Source organism: Eubalaena glacialis, chromosome 19 (assembly GCF_028564815.1).
Source record: "Eubalaena glacialis isolate mEubGla1 chromosome 19, mEubGla1.1.hap2.+ XY, whole genome shotgun sequence".
NCBI classification, from domain to species: Eukaryota; Metazoa; Chordata; class Mammalia; order Artiodactyla; family Balaenidae; genus Eubalaena; species Eubalaena glacialis.
Genome location: NC_083734.1, coordinates 39760988 through 39783568, shown reverse-complemented (window position 1 = coordinate 39783568; position 22581 = coordinate 39760988). Strand labels below are relative to the sequence as shown.

At 52.2% G+C, this 22581-nt stretch overlaps 1 protein-coding gene across 8 annotated transcripts in view; it reads right to left on the bottom strand.

Moving 5' to 3' along the window:
- Positions 1-698: 698 nt before the first annotated feature.
- ABCC3 (ATP binding cassette subfamily C member 3) overlaps positions 699-22581 on the bottom strand; it is a 43127-nt gene continuing 21244 nt past the window's right edge. For 4 of the 8 annotated variants that reach the window (XM_061177018.1, XM_061177019.1, XM_061177021.1 and 1 more), the window contains 20 exons: positions 21564-21767; positions 21313-21459; positions 20809-20896; positions 20373-20439; positions 20016-20142; positions 19758-19934; positions 15787-15954; positions 15263-15455; positions 14191-14305; positions 13855-14002; positions 13549-13756; positions 12945-13255; positions 11665-11864; positions 11383-11509; positions 10221-10322; positions 7730-7876; positions 7422-7580; positions 6682-6848; positions 4073-4267; positions 699-1454 (listed from right to left, as the gene is read on the bottom strand). In XM_061177018.1, the coding sequence (XP_061033001.1) occupies positions 1346-1454; positions 4073-4267; positions 6682-6848; positions 7422-7580; positions 7730-7876; positions 10221-10322; positions 11383-11509; positions 11665-11864; positions 12945-13255; positions 13549-13756; positions 13855-14002; positions 14191-14305; positions 15263-15455; positions 15787-15954; positions 19758-19934; positions 20016-20142; positions 20373-20439; positions 20809-20896; positions 21313-21459; positions 21564-21767 (3159 nt within the window). In that variant the 3' untranslated portion in view covers positions 699-1345. Of the gene's footprint in view, positions 1455-4072; positions 4268-6251; positions 6513-6681; positions 6849-7421; positions 7581-7729; positions 7877-10220; positions 10323-11382; positions 11510-11664; positions 11865-12944; positions 13256-13548; positions 13757-13854; positions 14003-14190; positions 14306-15262; positions 15456-15786; positions 15955-19757; positions 19935-20015; positions 20143-20372; positions 20440-20808; positions 20897-21312; positions 21460-21563; positions 21768-22581 lie in introns of those variants that run through there. The other 4 variants (XM_061177017.1, XM_061177020.1, XM_061177023.1 and 1 more) reach the window with 4 other exon arrangements.

The window sequence follows — 22581 nt, the reverse complement described above, 5'->3', positions numbered from 1 at the left end:
GCGATGGAGAGCAGCAGATGAAGCTTTGCTCGCTTGCCCGCTGCTCACCTCCTGCCGTACGGCCCGGTGCCTAACAGGCCATGGACCGGTACCGGTCCACGGCCCGGGGGTTGGGGACCCCTGCCCTAGAGAAGCAGGCGTAGTGGTCTGAGGGATGACATAAATGTGGAGGTGTTCGGGACTTCCCTGGTGGCGCAGTGGTTAAGAATCCACCTGCCAGTGCAGGGGACACGGATTCAAGCCCTGGTCTAGGAAGTTCCCACATGCCGTGGAGCAGCTAAGCCCGTGCCCCACAACTACTGAGAACCTGCGCTCTAGAGCCCGCGAGCCACAACTACTGAGCCCATGTGCCACAACTACTGAAGCCCGCGCGCCTAGAGCCCGTGCTCCACAACAAGAGAAGCCACCGCAATGAGAAGCCCACGCACTGCAACGAAGAGTAGCCCCCGCTCACTGCAACTAGAGAAAGCCTGCGTGCAGCAACGAAGACCCAACGCAGCCAAAAATAAATAAATTTAAAAAATAAAATGAACTTAAAAAAAAAATGTGGAGGTGTTCACAGCAGCTTTCCCAAGAGGCCTCGGGTCAGATTTCAGGGGCTTTATTTCTCACCTTTTTACAATATCTGCACAGCAGCGCAGGAACTACTGGCAATTACCCAGTGAATTTTGGCTGTGAAGACAATATCTCTAGCCAAAAGTTCTTGGGTCTGACGTTTTCAGATAATTCCAGCCATGTAGATGTGTATAAAGGTTACCTCTGTCTCTCCCTCCTTCCTCCCTGCCTCCTCTAAAGGTCCTAGCCCCCAGACCTTGTGAACAGAGAAAGGCTACATTGGGGTGTATGTATTGTTGACACGTAGCTTTATTTCATCAGTGCTCCATTTTTAATGGATCCAGGCCAGCACCCCAGAGTACCAGACTCAGTTCCTAGGGACGGCCTGACCTGGCAGTCTTCTGTTCCAGAAGGAAAAAGCTTTATTAAAAAAAAAAAAACTTCAGAGTAGAAAATATGAAAAATCATGGGGGTAGGGAGGTCATGCCATGAAATGATTGAAAACAGTACAGTGTGGAAATAACACCACATTGGGAATCAGGAGACCTGGGGACTAGTCTGGGCTTTGCCTCAAATTAGCTATGACTTTGGGCATGTCATTTGCCTCTTGGGCTTCACCTCCTCACCTGGAGCATTTAGCATGGTTATCCTGCCAGGCACTTAACAGGGACAAAAACCTGACAAATGCCCCCAGCGTTTGCCATCCAGTCCGTTCTGTAGACGTATCTGGTGTCCTTTCCCTTCCTGATGAAAACCAGGAATGTCCAGGAAGAAATCCCAGGAATATGTTTTAGGCAAGTCCAGCATCTCTGGCCATCCCGTAGAAGATGCCTCTGGCTGCAATGAGGTTGGTTGGAGAATCAAATTCAGCTATTGTCCCTTTGTCCAGGACCAGGACCCTAGCCAAAGAAAAGAAGTGGTCAGGTCTCCATCAGCCCAGATCTGGTTTCATGGTCCAACCCTGCCCTTCTGTGTACTGCTCAGGCCCCGCAGTGACATGCCGACCCTCCCACTTCAGTCAACCCACCCAACACAGCGCTACACCACATGTGCATGCTTGCAAGGCTGGTTATTTTAGCCACTCCGTTTGCTGTCCTGGCAGATGAGGCAATTTCTGGGATCAAACACAAGGTCCGATTCATCTTTGCTAGTCGCGGCTCTGAAAACCTTCCCTAATGAGCCCTTCCCTTCACCAGGGTCACAGGGCCTGTGTGCTTCCATCTGCTTTGTGCCAACTCAAAAAGGCACACGGCGGGAAACTGGGCTGCAGTGAGGCCTGATGCTGGAATGTGGGGCTTTGGCTGCAAATCTGGCTGCTGCTGATGGGTGGATCTCCCCCCGCCCACACACACACAGTCAAGCCCGGGCCTGGGATTAGAATCTCTTGCCAACTAAACACAGGGTGCACCTGGTGCGGGGCCAACAGGCTGGCTCCCAGGGTGAGGCAGGAGCAGAAAGGGCTCCCCCAAGTCCCAGGAGATGCTCCTCAATAAGAGGGCCTGGACTGCACCCACTCTGTTTCCCCACCTATGGGGCTCCCAGAAACGTGTCCTGGGAAGATGTGTGTCTGTGGACATCACTGCCTAGCCACTGCCCAAATTGAAGCCCAGGAGACTGCCCCCCTCACTTCAGTGGCTTCTCATTGCCCTTAGGGTAAGGACTGAATGTTTTCCCATGGTCCTCAAAATGCAGCAGATTGAGGCCTGTCTCTTTCTCCCTCTCCTCTTGGTTCTACTGCCCCTTCACCCTTTCTCCTCCAGCCTCACGTGCCCTCCTACCTCAGGGCCTTTGCATGTGATGCAGCCGTTTCCTGAAATTTTCAGCTCCCTCCCTACCCCATCTCCTCCCCTGCTCCCCAACTTTTACTCATCCTTTAGGGCTTGGCTGGTGCTTCCCTTCCTTTGGAGAGTAAGTGTCCTGGCTGCCCTGTGTGGATTGGCTTCCTCTGGCCTACACGTGTGGACCCCTGCTTCCTTCCTGAAGGCTCTAATTACACGTTCAGTAGCGTGATTATTTGATTAATGTCTGCCTGCCCCACTCGAATGACTGAACTCCCAACCCCCAAGGTCAGTTCGAGTTTTCGCCCCTCAGGGCTGCTGGTGAAAGCCATTTTCAGTTAGAGATCCTCTCAGTCCAGCCCTTTCCTTTGTCTGGACCCAGGGCCCGGGCCTTGCTGCCCACCCTCCCTTCTCCCAGTGGGATCCTGGATGGGAGTGGAGGGGGGCGGCGTGGTAGGGATGGAACAGACAGTAGCATCAGGCATTCTCAGCTTGGTTCCCAAGCCCCTGGGAGCTGTGTGGGGAACTTCTGAGAGAGGGCCAAGGTCTGCCCATTGCCCTGTCCATGTATCTCCCCACCTCCCCATGCCCTGCAGGTGTTTGTTTTGTGAATGAAGCCTCGTTGATGTACTCCCACTATACTCCTTCAGAATAGATTTGTTGCAGCCTCCTGCCTCTTCCTCACTCTGAGCTCCCGTGTCTCCAAGGGAGCCAGCCTGGCAGGCCAGCACCAGCTCGCTTCCATCAGGCTTCTGAGTCACCCAGCCCCTCCCCTGTCCTCCAGCAGCACACCTTGACATTAGGCACAGTGAGCAAACAGGTCACATTTTTTTCCTTTTGGCTGAGTGAGCTGCCTCCCCAATGAAGCCATAAGATACCAAGAGCAAGGCTCCTTCCCTAATCCTTTGAGAAGCTGGTTCTAGGGAGAATTACAATAAAGGACAGCACTTCCTAGGATCACCTGCACTTTTTTTTTTTTAACATCTTTATTGGAGTATAATTGCTTTACAATGGTGTGTTAGTTGCTGCTGTATAACAAAGTGAATCAGCTATACATATTCATATATCCCCATATCTCCTCCCTCTTGCGTCTCCCTCCCACCCTCCCTATCCCACCCCTCCAGTCACCTGCACTTTTAACGGTTTATTTCATTGACTCCTTACAACAACCCTGAGAGAGAGAGGTTCATGAAGGTTTTGTGAATTGCCCAGTGTCATACAGCAGTCAGCAGCAGAGCCAGGCTTGGGACTCAGCCCTCTGCTTTCCCACAACAAAGCATCTACTCCGCATGGGACCTGAGCATCGTGCACCTTTCCTCCGTGGCTTCCTGGTCTGTACGCTTACCTCACAGGACGGGAATGAGGCTCAAATGAAGCCATGGCCATGTGGGCACTCTGGAAACAGTGCTCAGGAAGTGACGGGATTTGGCATGAAGGATCTGGTTCCCCTCACCTCATAGTATTAAGGGGTGGGGGGGGGAAATGAGCCATGCCTAAGGAGCCCCAGTGTGCCCCTTCCCCACATGTTGGTAACCCCAAAGTGTCCCTTGTGTCTCAGAAAGCATCACTGTGCCCCCGGTGCCCAGATAATCCACACTGTTCTGCCCCACCCCAAAACCTTAGACGATCCCACGAGGCTCCCATATCCACATATCCAGATAACCTTAATCTGCCTGCCACTTCCCCACGGCCCAGGAGACCCCACCAGGTCCCTCCCTGCTTGGGTTCCAGTGCCCCACCTGGTGTAGTCCATGATGGTGTTGAGCCGATGTGCGATGGTCAGCACCGTGCAGGTCTCAAACTGTGTGTGGATGGTGGCCTGGATGAGGTCATCAGTCTCCAGGTCGATGGCGGCTGTGGCCTCGTCTAAAACCAGGATGCGACTCTTGCGAAGCAGGGCTCTGGCCAGGCACACGAGCTGCCGCTGGCCCACGCTGAAAATGGGGAAGGCAAGGTATCTCTAGCTGGGTGCCCCCAACCTGCCCCCAGGCCTCATTCCCCAAACTGTTTCTGTCTCCACTCCTTCCCAATGGCCCAGGGCTGGCTCTCTGTCTAACCTCTCCCATTTCTGCCTTAGCCCAGTACTCCTGGAACACAGAGTTGAGGTCTGGACACCACAGGGATAATGAGGGGCCTTGCGGGTAGAGCCAGTACTTAACAACGTTGTGAAATCCCCAGTCTGTCTCTGGCACCCCTGGCCTCTTGTTCCTGTGCTTTCTTCCCTATCCTCACTCCTCAACTAGTGTCACCGTGTTTTTCTGCTTCCATCTATCAGTCATTTACACCTTAGTAATAACACACTTAAATGACTCCTCCTGGATATTTGCACACATCATGTTATCTTGCTGAGCCTAATATCACACAATTTAGTCATCTTCTGCCCCCATGGGGAATATAGGTCAGGGTTCCGTTGTGGGAACAAGGAAGGGACAGGGCAGAGGAGGCTATGGGGGGCTCCCCGTGTCTGGTCCCTGGGAAGGTGGAGGAGGGGTGGAACGCATACCTTCCACCTCCTGCCTTGGAAGCTAGAGCTAAGGAACAAAGAGAGGCTGTGTTCCCAACCACAGAGGCTGCAGCACCCCCCACACCCAGAGACAAATACCTCAGCCCTTCCCGCAGGGGTGAGTCACTACAGCCCGAGTGAAGGCCAGGCTCTCTCCCCGGCCTATTCCCGCAACTAATGAAGGTTTTGGCAGCGGAATGAGCCGCCAGATAGAGCTCAGGGCTGATTTATGGTGGGACTGGCACAGGATACAGGTTATACTTAAAGTGGCTACAAGCTCAATGAGGGAGGAGGGGAGTGGATTTCTGTCTCAGATCCTGGTGGATGTGGGGATGGAGGGGATGCTCTGGGGAGAGGTGCTGATGGCAAGCAAGGATAGGAGAATGGACCAAAAAACAGCTGTGGGGCACAGGGTCTGAAAGCCTAGGCTCGTCCGCCAGCCACCCCCAACATGGTTGTGTAAGTGAAATCCAAGTACTGTGCACATTCATTCTTACAGGGCTGCCTGGGGAGGCGGGGGCATCCCACCAGTGGCTATGATGCAGCTAGGAAAGTTTTGGGGCAAAAGCTCTCACTTCCCTGAGTCCTTGCCCCACCCCTTGCTAGCTGAGCAGCTTTGGGCAAATAATTTTATACTCTGGAGCCTCATTTCTGGCCCACAGGACTGCAGTAAAGATTAAAGGAGACAGTAGAGGCCAAAGTGCCTTGAACACTATTAAGTGCTGAGCAAATGTACAGGTTTTTGTTTTTGTTTTTTCTGGAGAGAGTCCAGTCCGTAGGTATGGACCGAGTAGAATAATACGAATAGCTAAATTTCTCAGGAGTATATCCAGTCTAAGTGCTTTCCATTTCATCACAATAACCCTACGACTGCTCTGTCCAAATGATGGCCACTAGCCACATGTGACTGTTGACCACTTGAAATACGACAAGTCTGAATTGAGATGTGCTGTACGTGTAAAAATACACACGGGATTTCACACTTGAAAAAATGCAAACTATCCATAATAGCTTTTGTATCAATTACATGTTGAAATGATATTTTAGATATATTAGGCTACGTAAAATACACAATTAAAATTTATTTCATCAGTTTCTTTTTCCTTTTTTTTTAATGTGGCTATTAGACAAATTTTATTTATACATATGTGGCTCATAGTATATTCTTATTGGGCGGCATGGTGCTAACAGGTATGGGACTGTTATTATCCCATCAGAGTAAAGGAAAAGAAGGCACAAAGAGGTTAAGCAGCTTGCTCCAAATCACACAACTAACACAGCTACAAGTGTCTCAAGCCTTTAGACTCAGTAAGAAGTGACTCTGGCCCTCCCTGATACACGGCACAGCAACTGGTGATATAAAGTCTGGGGCTATAAGGAAGCAAAGAAAGGCCCGGAGAGCTCACTTGGCCCCCTTCTAAACCACAAACAAAATTGCATCCACCTTGGAAAATATATAAGATTTCTCTAAGGCTCTGTAGGTTTCCTCTTATCTGCTCCACAGGTTCAGTCCACAACCCCTCCTCAGGCCAAGCACAACACTGACAATCTCACAAGAGAGGACCGATTAGGGCTTTGCAATCTCCCAGGCGTGTCTTCTCCCAGCTGTGTGACTTTGGCCCCACCTCAGTTTCTCTGGAGCTTGTGTGAGGAGTCAGTGAAGTAGCGCACAGTGCCTGGCACACAGAATATGCTCAATACAAGACAGCGCCCCCTGAGTTCACGCTGGCTGAGATGGGAGTGGGAGGGCAGGAGGGGGCTGGCCTGGATTTGGTGTCGTTTGATGCTAGACCCTCTATACTGCTGCAGAGTGCTATTCCTGACCCACCCACTCCCAGCTGTTACCTGAGATTCTCCCCGCCCTCGGAGCACTGGAAGTCCAGGCCTGCCGGCTGGGAGCTCACAAACGTGTGCAGGTGGGACAGCTCCAAGGCTCGCCACATGTCTTCCTCCGAGTAATTGCCAAAGGGGTCCAGGTTCATGCGCAGGGTCCCCGAGAACAAGATGGGGTCCTGGGGACAAAGCAAGGCCTCAGAGGGAGGCAGCTCAGGCCCCATAGGGAGCCATGGGCCCCGAGACCAGGGAACAAGAAAGGGGTTGAGGTGGCGGCATTCCCACTCTGACCCCAGCCCTCCAGGAGGGAGGCAATGGCCAAGGAGATAGAAAAACGCCTGTGGGGAAGTGATAAACCTCAGCTTTGCCAACCCAAAATCCTGCGCTAAGGCAGAAACCTGAACCGCTAATCTGACTCCAAAGTGTCCAGTCAGCAGAAAAAAATACCCCAGAGGAGTCAGAAAAAGTGAAATGTAATTCAGAGCTATGAAACCAGGGGGCCAGGATAGAAGGCCTCTGGGGTGGGCTGTGTGGAGGGGCCTGTTGTTCTGCTGGTCCAAGAGGTCAGAGGACAGGGTCTTATTGGGCAGGAGACGTCTGACCCTTCCAGACCCACGACAGCGGGCCGCTCTGTGGCTCTGCTCCAGCCTCCCAGAGAGAGGTCCCAGTCTTGAACTCCAAGCTACAGAACAAGGGTGGGACCTGCCGCCAGAGTCACTGGTCAGTGTGGCCAGGCCACACCAGGCTGCTACCTGGGGGATGATGGTCAGCTGAGAACGCAGGTCATGGAGCCCAATGTCGGCCACGTTGAGGCCGTCGATGAGGATGTCGCCCTCCGCGGCTTCCAGGATGCGGAACAGGCAGAGGGTCATGGACGATTTGCCAGCCCCAGTGCGGCCCACGATCCCCACCTGGAGGCAGTGGGGGGCCGTCAGGGGGAGGCAGGGGGTCAGCGGGGCTGTTGCCAGGACTCCCCTGGGAGGCCAAGCAGACCCTTGGGCTGGGCCCCTGCCATCCCACAGACCCACGCTTCCCAGGGAAAAACCCGCCCCACACGCACCTTCTCGCCACCTCGCACTTGTAGACTCAGGTCCTTCAGCACCAGCTCCAGGCCCGGCCGGTAGCGCACAGAGTAATTCCGGAACTCCACCTCACCCTGCAGTGGCCAGCCCGCTGGCGGGCGGCTGCCCTCCACCACCCAGGGGGCCTGGCCACCAGGGGAAGACAGGATCCTCATCAGGGGGGCACCTCTTCCCCAGCCCAGCCATCTCCCAACTTTGGTCTGCCTCCCTCCCCAGGCCCCTGCCATCCTCACCCACCAGGGACCCTGGCGGGGAGGCCCTGGTGCTCATGTGGCCCAACCTTGTGGTTCAATGTCTCTTTATCCCTCTGACATTATTCCCCACAGAACTTTGCTCTTCCCTATTCCCCCGTGCCCTACGGACCTAAGTGGCCCCTCCCACCTGCCCTCGCTCCCCCTTTCACCATTCTTTATTATTGAGTGGCTACTCCGTGACAGGTAGTGGGGTCAACAATGGTAAACAAGACAAAGTCCTTGTCCCCATGAGGCTTACATCCGAGTCTAGGGGGGCATACAGTTGACAAATAAGTAAGTCTACATAATGTCAGATGGTGATGAGTGTGGATAAGTGCCTGGTGTTGCTATTCTGTACAGGGTGGTCAGGGAAGGCTTCCTGGAGGAGGTGATATTTAAATAAAGACCTGAAGGAAGTGAAGGATCAAGACAAGTAGATATCTGGGGGAAGGGCATGCCAGACAGAGGGAACGGCAAGTACAAGTACTTCCAGGTGTGTTCTGGATCGCAATGACAAAGGTGAGAGGTAGGAGACAAGTAGTGGATGGCCCCATCACATAGGGCTTTGTTGGCCATTTTAAGGACTGTGTTTTTTTACCCTGAGTAAGATGTAGGGCCATGCACAGAGGAATAACATGATTTGGTGTGTTTTTAAAGGATCTCCCTGCTGCTATTTGGGAGAGGGAGAGTGGAGGGTGTTTTGAAATGGGGGGTCAGACTGTCAGCAGTCAAAAAGCAAAGCAGCCAGTATAGGTAGACCGCTCTCTTGAGGAGGTGTCAAAAGAATGGACAGTAGGGTTGGGGGCAGAATTTTTGAGAATGTGGAGACAGGATCATGTGTGTAGAGAGGGGATATGGGAATGCTAGGCACGAAGAGGGAGAATTTGACGATCCCAGAGAATGGGGCATGTGGGAATGACAGGGGATGCCTGGGGAAGACAGGGGTAGATGGGGGCCCCATGGGCAGGAGAGGCCAGGTTGGGAGGAACAGGTGGGGTAGGGCTCAATGGGGGCTGACAGGGCAGGAGCTCAGGTCACAGAAGCCATGAAGTGCTTTCCAAGTAGGAGCGAGGGGCTATTTTGTCTGAATGTTGCTGAGAGGTTGAATTAGATGAGAACAGAAAAGTGTCCCTAGGTCGGGAAGCGGGAAAGTCATTGGTGAGTGGGTTCAGTGGAGTGATAGGGCCAGAAACCAGGCTACAGGGTGATGAGGCAGTGGGGAGAGCACCTGCAGACCATATTTTAAAGCCAGTCTCACGACAAAGGAGAGCAGAGAAATGGGACATAGGATACAGGGGAAAGGGAGGGTTGGTTTGAGTGTCTAGAATGGAAGCTGCAAGAACTTATTTTTGTGCGTGGATGGGAATCATCCAACAGAGGGAGCAAGATGGATGATGTAGCAGATGGAGGGTGTGATTGAGGAAGTGAAGTCCTTGGGTGGCCATGCAAAGAAGTAGAGGGAGTGGACTTTGAAATGAGAAAGGAAGAAGGTGGAAGGGACACAGGCAGATTTGAAAGTCTGGAGGCAGGAAGGCTGAGGGAGTTCACATCTTGTAAGCCGTTTTCTCACTGAAGCGTTAGGCAAGGTGGATGACTGAGCCTATGATGACCGATGACTGAGTCATTCGGTCGATGACGGAGCACAGGGAGAAGGGGATGTGGGGGTTTAAGGAAAGAGAATGGTCGAAACAGAACTTTCTGAAAGTGGGAACACATGCTTCTTGGAGAAGCAAAACAGGAACACCCAGCCGTGGTGTGTGGTTATAAACTTGAAGTAAAATCAATGATTTTCTCCAGCAACGTTTTAGCAGCTGAGCACCGGCATGTTTCAGAAGGTAGACAGATGGGCTCAACTGGGGTGAGGATGACTGAGAGAGAGAAGGGCAAGGGACTTGAGAGCACTGGCACTGATGGAGCATAGGATCCAGGCTGGATGAGCTCATGGACAGAGGGACAGAGGCAGGGCACGGGACTGGGGGGTCCCAGGGAGGACAAGGTACTGTGACCAAGGAGGGCTTGGAACAACGGGAGCTGTCCTCTCCCACTACATCAGGAACTGCTTGAGGGCAGACCTTGTCTTGCTCTACACCTCCTCACATAGACCTCTGGTTGACACTCAAGAAGGGTTGAATGAATGAATGAATGAATGAAGAGCCACCTGAACAGCTGGCCTGGGGGTGTAGGGATGGTGGGTCACCAAGCACCCCTCCCTGCCCCAGGCTCATCCCGTACCCACCTCAGTCTCCGTCTTGGAGTACTCTTTGACTCTCTCCACGGCCACAATATTAGACTCCAAGTCTGATATCGTTCGTATCATCCAGTTCAGAGCCAATGTCACCTAGCCAAAGGGACTGGGTCATAAGCGGGGCAATCTCTCCTCCCCTGAAATGGCTTTGGGAGGAGTTCAGACTCCTTGACTATGCTCCTATCCTATCCCAGCTATGACCCAGGTGGGCCTGGGCAAACCCATAGATGTGCCACCTGGGGCTCAAATCACAACTGTACCTCAGGCAGTGACAATGCAGACTTAACAAAAGGCCACCCAGCTCAGTGTTTCTTAAACTTTAATATGCACAAGAAAGATTTCCCAGGGAATCTTGTTAAAATGTAGCTTCTAATTCAGTAGGTGTGGTGGGACGCGAGATTCTACATGGCTAAGAAGCTCACGGATGATGTTGATGCAACTGGTCCTTGGACCACACTTTGTGGATCAAGGAGTCTTGATAGACAACGCTGAAGCCAGAGCCCCAGGTCTATAGTATCAGAATCTACAGTTTAAGATCTCCAGGTGATTCATATGCACATTAAAGTTTGAGAAGACTGACCTGTCTGGATTGTCCTTTGTTTACAAAACATTCAAGACTTGAGTCACCTGAGGCATTGCAAATATGATATGCTTCACAAAAATTCCATCTGCAGTTATTTAACGCTTTGACAATATAGGCTGATATCAGGGTGACCTTCCCAGGCTCCAGCTACCTGCTCCGTGTACTTTCCCTGCAGGCTTGTGACATGAGGTGTATTCCAGCTCTCCACGTCCCTGCCCCCGGAACCCCTGTCAGGGTTGACCTCTAGATCTTGTGCAGGCAGGGCAAATTCTATTTGTCTCTTGGGGCCAAGCTCCAAGATAATTTCTCCAACACTCCAAGGTAGAGACCTCCTCTGGGCTCCTACAACATTTTGTGCCTTCCTCCACTAAGGTGTGTGCACCCCACAGTACCATCCCCTGCTGGTGGGAGTGACTCTCCACACTTGACTGGGAGCTCACAGTCCCAGGGAGCAGAACCTGTGGCTGGTCCCCATCTGGGGCAGAGCGAGGTGCCCAGGAGATGCTTGTGAAACCTGTGTGGCCTCTGCCCCAGTGGTGGCCCTGACCCAGGACCCAGACCTCTGCGTACCTGTAGGGCATAGGACACAGACAGGCCCACCAGCCCTGGGCTCAGGCTGCTTCTCCCAATCACAGCAAAGAGTGCAGTGAAGAGCACAACACAGTTGCCCACGAACTCCACTCGGACCCCCAGCCACCTGTGGGGATTAGGCAAGGAGGAAACGGGGCAGATGCAAGAAGGGGGCTGTTCAGGGGGAAGGAGGGGCTTGGACCCAGAACACCAGGGTCTCTCCCGCAGAGACACTGGTGGAAACTCATGGGAGGAGCAGGGGCTGAGGGAGCAGCTTCTGACCTGTTGGAGGCGATGTAGGGGTAGCAGCTCCTCTGGTTGGTGTCCACCTTAGCATCACTGATGGCCTCGAAGTCCTGGCTGCGGCCATAGGCCCGGATGACGCTGGAGCCGGTCACCGTCTCCAAAAAGTGGGAGTAGATGGGTGAGCGGCTGACAGATTCCAGCCGCTTCAGTTGCCGTGACGTAGCCACATAGAGACGCTGACAGGGGATGGAGAAAGAGCTTGGAGTCAGGACCGTGGGGCCCCAACTCAGTCCAGCACGCCCTCTGGACCCATGTGAGCCGTCTCCCCGTCAGTCCCACTGCCCCATAAGACCTTGCTCCCTTCCTCCCGCTCCGCCCAGAAGAACCCAAGACTTGGGGGCCTGATATGGCTCCACGAACCCATCCCACCCTTCCCCTCTGGTCAGCTCTGCGCACTCTTCCAGGCCACTGTGTCCACGAAGCCTTTCCCGATTCCCTCTCAGCTCCTGACCCCCTCACCTCTGCGGGGGCCTAGATTATTGCACTGACTCTGCTTTGCCTCCTGTCAGTGACTATGCCTGTCTCCACTTAGGGGCCCTAGCAGTGTGTTCACACAATCAAAATTTTGCAAAATTTGCAAAAATAAGATAATTTTGTATTCTTTTTCTTAAAGAGCCTCTCCCCGCCCCACCCCCCAGTTGTTTAAACTTCAGCCCCACAAAAACACAGTTCTGCCTCCACCTTCCATCTTCTACCCTGTGGGCCCCAAGATGGCCAGGGCCATGTAGGATTTGCATCTGAGAGTCCCCCATCCCAGCACAGAGCACAGTCTTCACACACAGGCCTGAGCTTCTGGCCACCTGTGGATTACCTTCACTGACTGATTAATTAATGGCAGGATAGGGGCTCAGCAACACAAATGCCTTTTATAGGTAGCTGTATCTGAATGTTATCAACTCGTCCATGTTAAAAACATGTATGTAAGTTTAGATATATCTAAAAAGAAGGGAAGGATAATGTGTCTCAAACCGTTGACAATATTTTATTAAAAATAGCCAGCAGGAAGGAGTTCCAGGGCCAGTCACAATTTACAAGGATTTCATTTTATCCTATCAACAACTCTGTGAGGTAGGTTCTAGGATTCTATTTTACAGGTGAGGAAAATGAGTTTCAAAGAGGTATTTACTGAACCAAATCCAGCTGTGAAGCTGTGGGGCCTGACCTCCCTACATCCCACCACTGGTGGCCCCCGGGAGAGCTCCGGCCACACAACGGCCATGCTCACAAAAAGCCATGCCCACCCACTCAGGGCACACCTGCACAAAGAGGTAGAGGACAGCCAAAGGCAGGATGACCACAGCGAAGAGTGGCGTGCTGGCCACAATGACCACGAGGGTGGAGATGGAGTTGTAGAAGGAATTCAGCAGCATGAGGATGGTGGGAGCCAGAACCTCATCGATGATGCAGATGTCCTTGGAGAAGCGGTTAAGGATGCGGCCTGAGGGCGTCGTATCGAAGAAGGACTGCGGCGAACGCATCTTGTTGTGCAGCAGGGCCTGGTGAAGCAAGCGCGCAGCCTGGACGCCTCCCACCGCCATCGTGACAGCTGACAGCATCACCAGGAGCCCTGGTGGAGGAGGAGAGGGGCGCTCGTTCACCTGGGCCGGGTGGCAGGCATGCCGGGGCAGGTTCCGAGATGGGGGAGAGCCTCGGTGAACTAGGCAGGCTCAGACGCAGGGCATGGCTAGGATGAGCTAGACAGGGCCAGAGGCAGGTAGACTGCTAGGGTGGGTTAGGGAGTCCCTGGGGCTGCCACAGTGGAGAAAGATTCAGAGGCGAGGGCATGGTTTGGGGGACCCAGCAGCCCAGAGATGAGGAAGGGGCCACTGTAGCCCCTTCTAGGTATCTCTGCAGGCTCACCTTGCAGAATTCCCAAGGCGGCGTAGACGCCCAGCCTCTGGGAGGTGTTGTTCTGCTGGCCGTTCACCACAGCCTCACCGGTCCAGGCACTGAGCCAAACGTTGGCCCCAATGGCAGCCGCACTTTGACCCCCGTGCAGCAGACAGATGACGAGCGTGGCACAGAGCCCCACGGCCCTGGCGTAATCCCAGAACACACTCAGCTTCACCTGCATGGCCACAGCGGTTGGACAGAGGACTCCGGTGAGCCCCGGGACTGCTAGGGGCCTGCCCACCCCCTCCATCCCTCCCCGCCCACCCTACTCACAGTGCCCATCTCCACCTTCTCCTCCTGGGTCAGCACATGGCTCGCCTTTGCCTCTGTTGCCTGCACTACCTTTTCTGCCGCACCCAGGCGCCTCCTGGGCACAGGCCGACCCTGGCCCTCTCCTTCCAGGGACATGGCACTCAGCTGTCTGTGGAGGCAACTGGTCAGGCCCAGGGAGGAGGCCTCCAGCACAGCCACAGACAGAGCCCCAGAAGGAGGTTCAGGCTGCAGCCGGAGGCCCGGGGTGCGTCAGGGAGAACGCCCACCTGCGCCCCCCGTCAGGGCTTGAGAGCCCTGGTACCGTCTCCCGGGGGCTGAGAGCTCGCAGGTGCTCACCTCATAAAATGCTTCTGGACCTCATATGTCACTGGCTCATTATCTGTCAGGTCTGTGTGATTGCTGAGCGTGTCCTCAATCAGCAGCACCTCCTCATCCTCTTTGTCCTCCAAGGCTGCAGCGGGGAGGCAGAAAGGAGAGCTTGGCTAGCTCAGCCCGCAAGCCCCTGGTATCCCCCGCCCCACTCCAATGAAGAGGCCTGAATGGACAAGCGAGAGGCAAGGGGAGAGGGACTGAGAGGGCAGCAAGAACAACAAGAAAAATAAATGACGAATTTCGTGTTGGAAAGAAAAAGGGTGGCAAGAAAGACTTAGGTTAGAGAGGAAGAAAAGCTTCCCATCAGGGACTACGTAGAAGGGGATTCAAATATAAGGGTCAGGAGCCTGGGCTCTAGAGTCAGACTGGTTGAGCTAAAATCCCACTTCCTCGCCGCATGAGTTTAAGCAGGCATGTAAAATGGGGATAATAATAGTACCTACTTCATCGTGTCATTGTGAGGATTAAAGGAAAGAATGTGTGTCAAGAGCTTGCAAGGGGCATAGCCCTTAGTAAATGCTCAAGACATGTTAGCTGCATATACGGAAGTAGGCGAGAAAGCCCAGAAGGTCTGTGAGCCAGCTGGGAGCCTGGGGTTGGGGAGCCAGGACTGGACAACAAGGGGGTCTCAATATGCTCCATGAGGACAGGGATTTTTCTGTTTGTTCATTGCTGTCTCAGCGCCTGGAATAGTGCCTGGACATAGTAATTGCTCAATACATATTTGTTGATAAATAAATGACTTTTCCAAGCATTTGCATATTTACTAAACAATTCATCTGTGAAACAGTTTTGCCGTACAAGCTGGGCCTGGGCCCTTAGGCCCTTTTGACACATGAAGGAAGATGAGGAGGAAGGACTTGAATCCATCCAGTTCACTTTCCCTGTTGGTGGTGTCTGACATCACGCAGATGGTCCAAGTTCCCCAGAACCTCCCTTGTACAACACTGGGCCTGTCCACAGACACTCAGAAGCTCCAGGACAGGGGAGATGCTGGGAGGGCAGGGGAATACGGAGGGCCAAGAATGGCAGATACCGGTCCTGCTGTCGGCCTCCTGGTGCTCCTTGCCCTCACCAGGTGCATAGTTGCGGAGAAAGTTGGCAAAGGAGCCATTGCGCTGCAGCAGGGCTGCGTAAGTGCCAATCTCAGACACCTGCCCGTCAGCTAGCACTATGACAAAGTCCGTCTGGGGCAGGAAGCTGATGCCGTGCGTCACTAGCACCCGTGTCTGGGGAGAAGGCAGCAGGCTATCACTCCCACTGCCCTCAGCGCACACCCCTGGCACGGCGCGGGGCCACGGAGCGAGCGTGAGGTGCCTGTGTGCCGGCAGCATGAGCAGACACATCAGGGACTCACCCCGTGCTCAGCGCAGCTGGCTCAGTGCCTGAGAGGCATCGTCCCCCACTCCCGCCCCACGTTTCCCCCACTGCCCAGCCCATGCTCCTGTTCCTCAGGCCCTCCATCCCTCCAGGTCTCACCCGAACCCCTTGGCCTCCCACCAGTCTTCTCCTGTGGCCCTAGACCTCACCTTAGCCCCCTTAGCCTCTGGGAGGCCTCACCTTTCCTGCCAGCACACCTTCTGGCCCAATGACTTGGTCAAAGATATGCTTGGCCACGTGGGAGTCCACGGCTGACAATGGGTCATCCAGCAAAAAAATGTCAGCATCACTGTAAACAGCTCGGGCCAGACTGACCCGCTGACGCTGGCCCCCAGACAGGTTAATGCCCTGGATGGGTTGGAGGAGGGAGGTGAGAGGTGTATATTGGGTAGAAGGGAGTCAGGCCATCAAAAGGGGGACAGGGCTCTGTCTGTCTATTGTCATTCAAAAAGGCAGACCTCTAAATTCACATTTCATATGCCTGGTCCTGTACCTGGGAAGCTCTAAGGCCATGGAGGAAGGGGTGGTGGCTCTTAGAGTCCTCCCAGGGCAGGTAAGGACATCCTTCTCCCGGCCCAGCTCGTTTCCCTGCCTTCCACCTTCATACTCTGGGAGGCTGGAAATCCCCAGGAGGTCCTTAATAGAACTTTTAGTCTCCCATCAACCATACGGTTTGCAGATGACTTTCATAACAATTATCCCATTTGGTCCTCTTGTCAGTCTTTCCAGGGAGGTATCATTAGCCCCACTTTCTAGATGAAGAAACTAGAGCTCAAGATGTTAATGACTTTGTCCAGGGTCCCAGACTATTAAGGGCAAAAGCAAGGATGGAAACCCAGCATCCACCCCAGAATTTATCAACCCTGAGATCATTCACGTACCAGAGGGGAGGTAAGTTCACTCCTTAAACCCATTATGCAGAAACTGAGGCACACAGCAGCAGGGCTGGGCCTAGAGGGCAGACCCCAGAGGTATAGCCTGCTTTCCTACCACCAGCTTTCCTCATTCCCTCTGGAACAGGCCCAGCTCTTTGGGGGGTACCCTGAGAAACTGACCCCTGGGGAGAACAAATGTGGGGTGGGAGCTGGAGCTGCTGAAAAGCAAGGGGTGGACATGGAAGCTGTAGTGACTGAGACGCGTGAACGTGCCTGCATTCAACCAACCAGTCTTTCTCCAGTGCTGCTATGTTCTGGGCACTAAATCAGGCTTGTGTGTGCGAGGTCAGTGTGGGTCCAGGAGAGATGGGAAGGAGGAGTTGTATCGTAGACCAGGAGGTCTACTCTGGGTTCCTATCATCTTGGACTCTACTTAAAAATTTCCCATCCCCACTGCCAGGCTCAGGCCCTCATTTCCCCAGGGCACCACGAGAGCCTCCTCACTGGTTCCTGTGCCTTTGGGCCCCTCCACACTGCAGCCAGGGCAGCTTTTCAAAATGCAACTCCTGTCCCTGCTTAAAACTCTTCACTGACAAGTTGAACGTCAAGATAAAAAATGATGGTAATGGATTATAACCCATTGAATCAAATAAGAATCCATGAGCCCACACTGATATAAAAAAATTAATGAATAAGTAATAAGCCAACTAATAACTATAGAAGGAATGGAGTTATAAAATCAACATTTGGCCAACATCATAGTAAACACTGACTCAGGCAAAAATCATCAATGAAAGTTATAAAACGAAATCATCAGTAAACGATACCACCTCAATCAAGAGATCAAAGTTAACATTGTCAGTAACGCATGAACTGACACCATGTGCCTCCTGATATGATGTACCAAGAAGGACACAACGTTACTTCTTTGGTTTTTCCCCCCAAAAATATATTCCGGAGCTAATCATGTTCAAATTGAGAAACATTCTGCAAAATAACTGGCCTGTACTCTTCAAAAGTGTTGATGTTCTAAAAGACAAAGACTGAGGAATTATCCAGATTGATTGAGAATAAAGAGATATGACAACTAAATGCAACTCATGATCCTGGATTGAACCCTAGACCAGGAAAGAAAATAGCCAAAAAAAACATTACTGGGACAAATGATGACATTTCAAATGTCAGACAGTGAATTAGATAATAATACTGTATTAATGATAAATTTCTTGATTTTGATAACTCAACTATAGTCATGTAAGAGGATGTCTTTGTTTTGAGACACTGACATCTTTAGTATATAAAAAAAGAGGTGAAACTATAAAACTCAGAAGAAAACACAAGGGAAAAGTTTCATGACATTGGACTTGGCAATGATTTTTTTGGATAGGACACCAAAAGCACAAGCAACAAAAGTAAAAACAGAAAAATTGGATCACGTTAAAATTGAAAACTTCTGTGCATCAAAGGACACAATCAGCAGAGTGAAAAGGCAACCTTCAGAATAGGAGAAAATATTTGCAACTCATATATCTGATAGCGGGTTAATATCTAGTATGTATAAAGAACTCCTACAACTCAACAACAAAAAACCAAACAACTTGAATAAAATGTGGGCAAAGGACTTGAACTGACATTTCTCCAGAGAAGATATACAAACTACCAATAGACACATGAAAAGATGCTCAACATTACTAATCACTGGGAAATGCAAATCAAAACCTAAATGAGATACCATCTCACATCCATTAGGATGACTATTACCAAAAAACAAAAACAAAAAACCAAACAACTGCCCCAGAAAACAAGTGTTGTCCAGAATGTGTAGAAGTTGGAGACCTTGTGTACTGTTGGTGGGAATGTAAAATGGTGCAGCCATTATGGAAAACAGTATGGCAGTTCCTCAAAGAATAAAAAAAAATAGAATTATGATTTAGCAATTCCACTTCTGGGTATGTACTAAAAAGAATTGAAAGTAGGGTCTTGAAAAGATCTTTGCACACCCATGTTCATAGCAGCATTAGTCACAATAGCTAAAAGGTGGAAGCAACCCAAGTGTCCATTGATGGGTGAATGGATAAGTAAAAGTTGCTGTTTAATGGGTACAGAGTTTTAGTTTTGCAAGATAAAAAGAGTTCTGGAGATTGGCTCTACAACAATGTGAATGTACTTAACACTACTGACCTATATACTTAAAAGGATATCTAAGTTAAAGATTTATGTTATGTATATTTTGCGACTGTTAAAAATTAATAAATTAATTAAAAAATAAAAACTTTCACTGATGTCCCATGGTTTTTAGGGTAAAGGCCAAAACCTTAATCAAAGTCTTCAAGGCTCTACCTTACCCTGTTTCTTCCACACCCCTTCTAACCTCCAGTCACACCAAATTGCACAGAAATGCCAGTCCACCCACCATCCCTCGGCTCACACCTTCAAAGACTTTCCGTCACTTGGTAAAAGCCACAGTTCTTACAGTGGTCTCCAAGGCCCAATGTGACCTGGTTGCCTGGACACCTCACTGACCTCATCTCCTCCTCCTCATCCCTGCTCATTCCACTCCATCCACATTGTTCTTCTTGCTGGTCCTTAAATGCCCCAATCACACTCCTGCCTCAGGACCTTTGCACTTACTGCTCTCTCTGCCTCAAATGTCCCAGACAGGGCTTCATGTTCGAAGATACGGACCACTCCCTCACTTTGGTCAAATCTCCGATTCTCAGTGAGGTTTTCCCAAAGCACACTAACAATACAACCCTGCACATATTCCTATATCCCTTCCCTGTTTCATTCTTTCCCCTTAGCATTTATCTAATATTATATATTTTACTGATTTATCTTGCTATCATCTCTTTCCCCCAGTAGAATGTAAGCTATATGAAGGCAGAGATTTTAGTCTGGTGTATTTACTACTGCATAATATTGCCTGGCATATAGTAGGTATGTAATAAAATCTGATGAATGATGAGAGCTTCTTCCTTAGCTATTAAGATTCAGCTCAAAAGTGATGCTTTTCCTTATGCAGACTACCCCCGTTACTGCCTTCCAGTACCCTGCACAGGCCTTTAGCCTGGCCCCCAGGACATTCTACAGCCCCTACCTGTTTACAAGTCAGTTTCCCCCAGTAACAGCTCTGTTTCACCAGTGCCTAGCACACAGCTAGGCATGATACTACATGAATGTGTGAATGAATGAATGAATGCATATCTGGACCTGGGCTGGACTGAGGTGGGCAGCTGTATGTGCTAGCTCCCCAGAGGACGAAAGAGGAGTCTGTACCTTCTCTCCGATCTCTGTCTTGCCCCCACCAGGCAGCACCTCCAGGTCAGCTAGCAAGGCACAGGCCTCCAGAGCCTGTCGGTACCGCTTGGGGTCCAGGGCTTGGCCAAACAGCACGTTTTCCTGAAGAGTGCAGTTCTGGATCCACGCCTGCTGGGGCACGTAGGCCACGGAGCCCTGGCCAATGGAGAAGGTTACCTCGGGGTTTGCCCAAGGCCTGGCCAAGCTTCCCTTCCCAGGAGTCCCTGCCCCTCTCACCTTCATATACACCTTGCCTTCCAGCTTCTCCATCTCTCCCAGCAGGGCAGACAACAGGGAGGACTTCCCACAACCCACAGGCCCCACCACAGCCACTAGTGCCCCTTTTGGCACCTGGATATCTAGGCTGGGGGCAAGAAAACAAGTAGCCCAGTCAGAGGAGGAATCAGGGTTTTGGTCCCCCACGTTCCACCTGGAGACCCAAGCCCTCCTCCCTTTCAGACACCACCCTGGCAAGCTGAGGCTCTTCCTGCTTTTCAGGCCAAAGACTGAAGCGTGAGAGTGGGGTTGGGTTCCACTATTGATCTGACCTTTGGCTCACTTTAGGCAGCTGAGAAGGGAAGGGAAAGCTGGTACCTGTGCAGGGTGGGTGGTAGGTTCTGGGACCAGGTGAAGGTGCCATTGTGTATGGTGACAGTATAGCCTGGGAAGACAGAGGTGTACAGCGTCAGGGGGCCCAGGGCAAGGGGAGGAGGATCCCTGGGTGGGGAGAGGTGTGGGAAGCCCTAGTGGGAGGGCAGGGAATCTTGTGGGGGGGGAGGAGGGAGAGGAGACAGGAAGTCCTGGGGAGGAGCAGGAGCCCTAGGGAAGGAAGGTGGTGGGGGAGGCCTGGAGAGGATGACGAGAGGAAAGTAAAGAGCCAGAAGAGGAAGAAGGCGGGCACAGAGTGAGAGCAGATATGAAAAGAGGATGAAGAAAAGGGGGTCCCAAGAGAAAAGTTAAAAGCTTGGAACAGAGAATTTTCTGGAGCAGTGGCTGGGGCAAGGGCAGCCCAGGTAGAGGCTGTCTGGACCTGGGGTGATGGTCTTTCTTTCCACACACTGGGAGTCAAGTTCATCTTGGCTCAGGAAATGCTGGATCCGTTTCAGAGACACACTGGTCTGCATGCAGAAGGGTGCGGGTCAGCCCTGGAAGCTGTGCTTTTCCTGTACCATCTCCTCTTACCCTTGCTGGCCCCCAACTTCCTGGGTGAGGCTGGGCCCCCTGAGGGTCCAGAGGCTGGTGCTAGGGCCCCTCCCATGACTGAGTCTTGGCTGGCTCCCACGACCAAAGACAGGGTCCAGGTTGGTAAGAGGAGGCTGTCTCCAGAACTTGGGTTTCCAAGGACCTTACCTGACTTCCTCTGACTCCAAATGGCCCCTGACTCTAATGACCTCATTCAACTTGGAACAATTCTTCATAATGCCAAATGGCCCTCCCCCGATTCCAGTAACTCTCCCTGATTACCCCCTGACCCTAAGTGACCCCATCAACCTGCCCGAACTCCAGCAGAACCCCTGGCCCTATCCAGCATTACCTGGGCCAGGTTGCTGATTAACTGGGGCAGCATGTTGAGGGGAATTTTTAAGATGTTGAACAGGGACACGGACACAAAGGCCTTCTCAGCATCCAGCACGTTGTTCTTATCCACGGACACGTACATCCCGAGGGTGGTCAGGGTCACCTGGGCAGTGGTGGGGATGGGTGTCAGGGTGGCGTCTGCAGGGTCCAGAGGCCCAGGCTGGCCAGGCAGGAGGCGGGACGCCAGCCCAGGCAGGGGAGCCTCACCAGGAAGGGGGTGCAGATCCAGATGAAAGTGGACGTGGCATGGAGGTAGGCAGCCTGGCGCATCAGCCGGAGCTCATCCTGCCGGATGTCCTCCACCTGCTTCAAGAAGCTGGGCTCCCAGGCATACAGTTTCAGCACCTTGATGCCACCCAGGATCTCGCTCATCAGCTTGATGCGTGAGTCCTTGAATTTCATTTGCTCTACCTATGGAGAGTGTGGAAAGTGCACACCCCGAGCCCCTCCCCAGACCTCTACCCACAGGGGCTCACACCTTCCCTGCACTCACACACATGGCAGCCGGACTGCTCACCGCTCCTCCCTGCCAGCCTGTGCTGCACCCCAGCCTGGAATGCCCAGCCCAACCTACTCTCTTCTCTGCTGCACAAAATCCAGCTCCAATCTCAGTGCCCCATCACTGACCCTCGCAGGCAGCATCCTCTGCCCCTTCTCTGGGTTTCTAAGGCACGTTCTCATAGGGGACCCTGTGCATGTATGTTGCCTCAACTCGATGTGAGCCTGAGGGAATAGATCCCTTATTCCTCTTTGTTCCCCAGTCCCTAACCCAGGGTGCAGCATGCCAAATCAATCTATTCATTCACCCCAATTTACTGAGTGCCTATTATGTGCCAGGCCATGTGCTAGATGTGGAGCAGATAATGATGAACAACTCAAGGCCCTGGCCATCATGAAGCTGACAGTCTGATAGGTGAGGTAGACAGGAAACAAACAACCGCCTGAATAAATGCTTAATAAATTATTACGCATACTCCGATGGGAGTTACAGGATTCTGGGAGAGAATAATGGGGTAGGGACTGGGAAATCAGAGTTTATGCTGGGAGGTGAAGGAAGGGAGGGAACTGGGCAAGGAAGGAGGGGTGAAGCACACTCCAGGGAACAGTATGTATGGTAGCCCAGAGGTATTCAGAGCTTGCTGATTTGGAGAAAAGAAAGGCCATACTCGCTGAAACTTGGCCATATCCCAGGGGGTGAGGGCTTGAAAGGTGAGCAGGGGCCTGG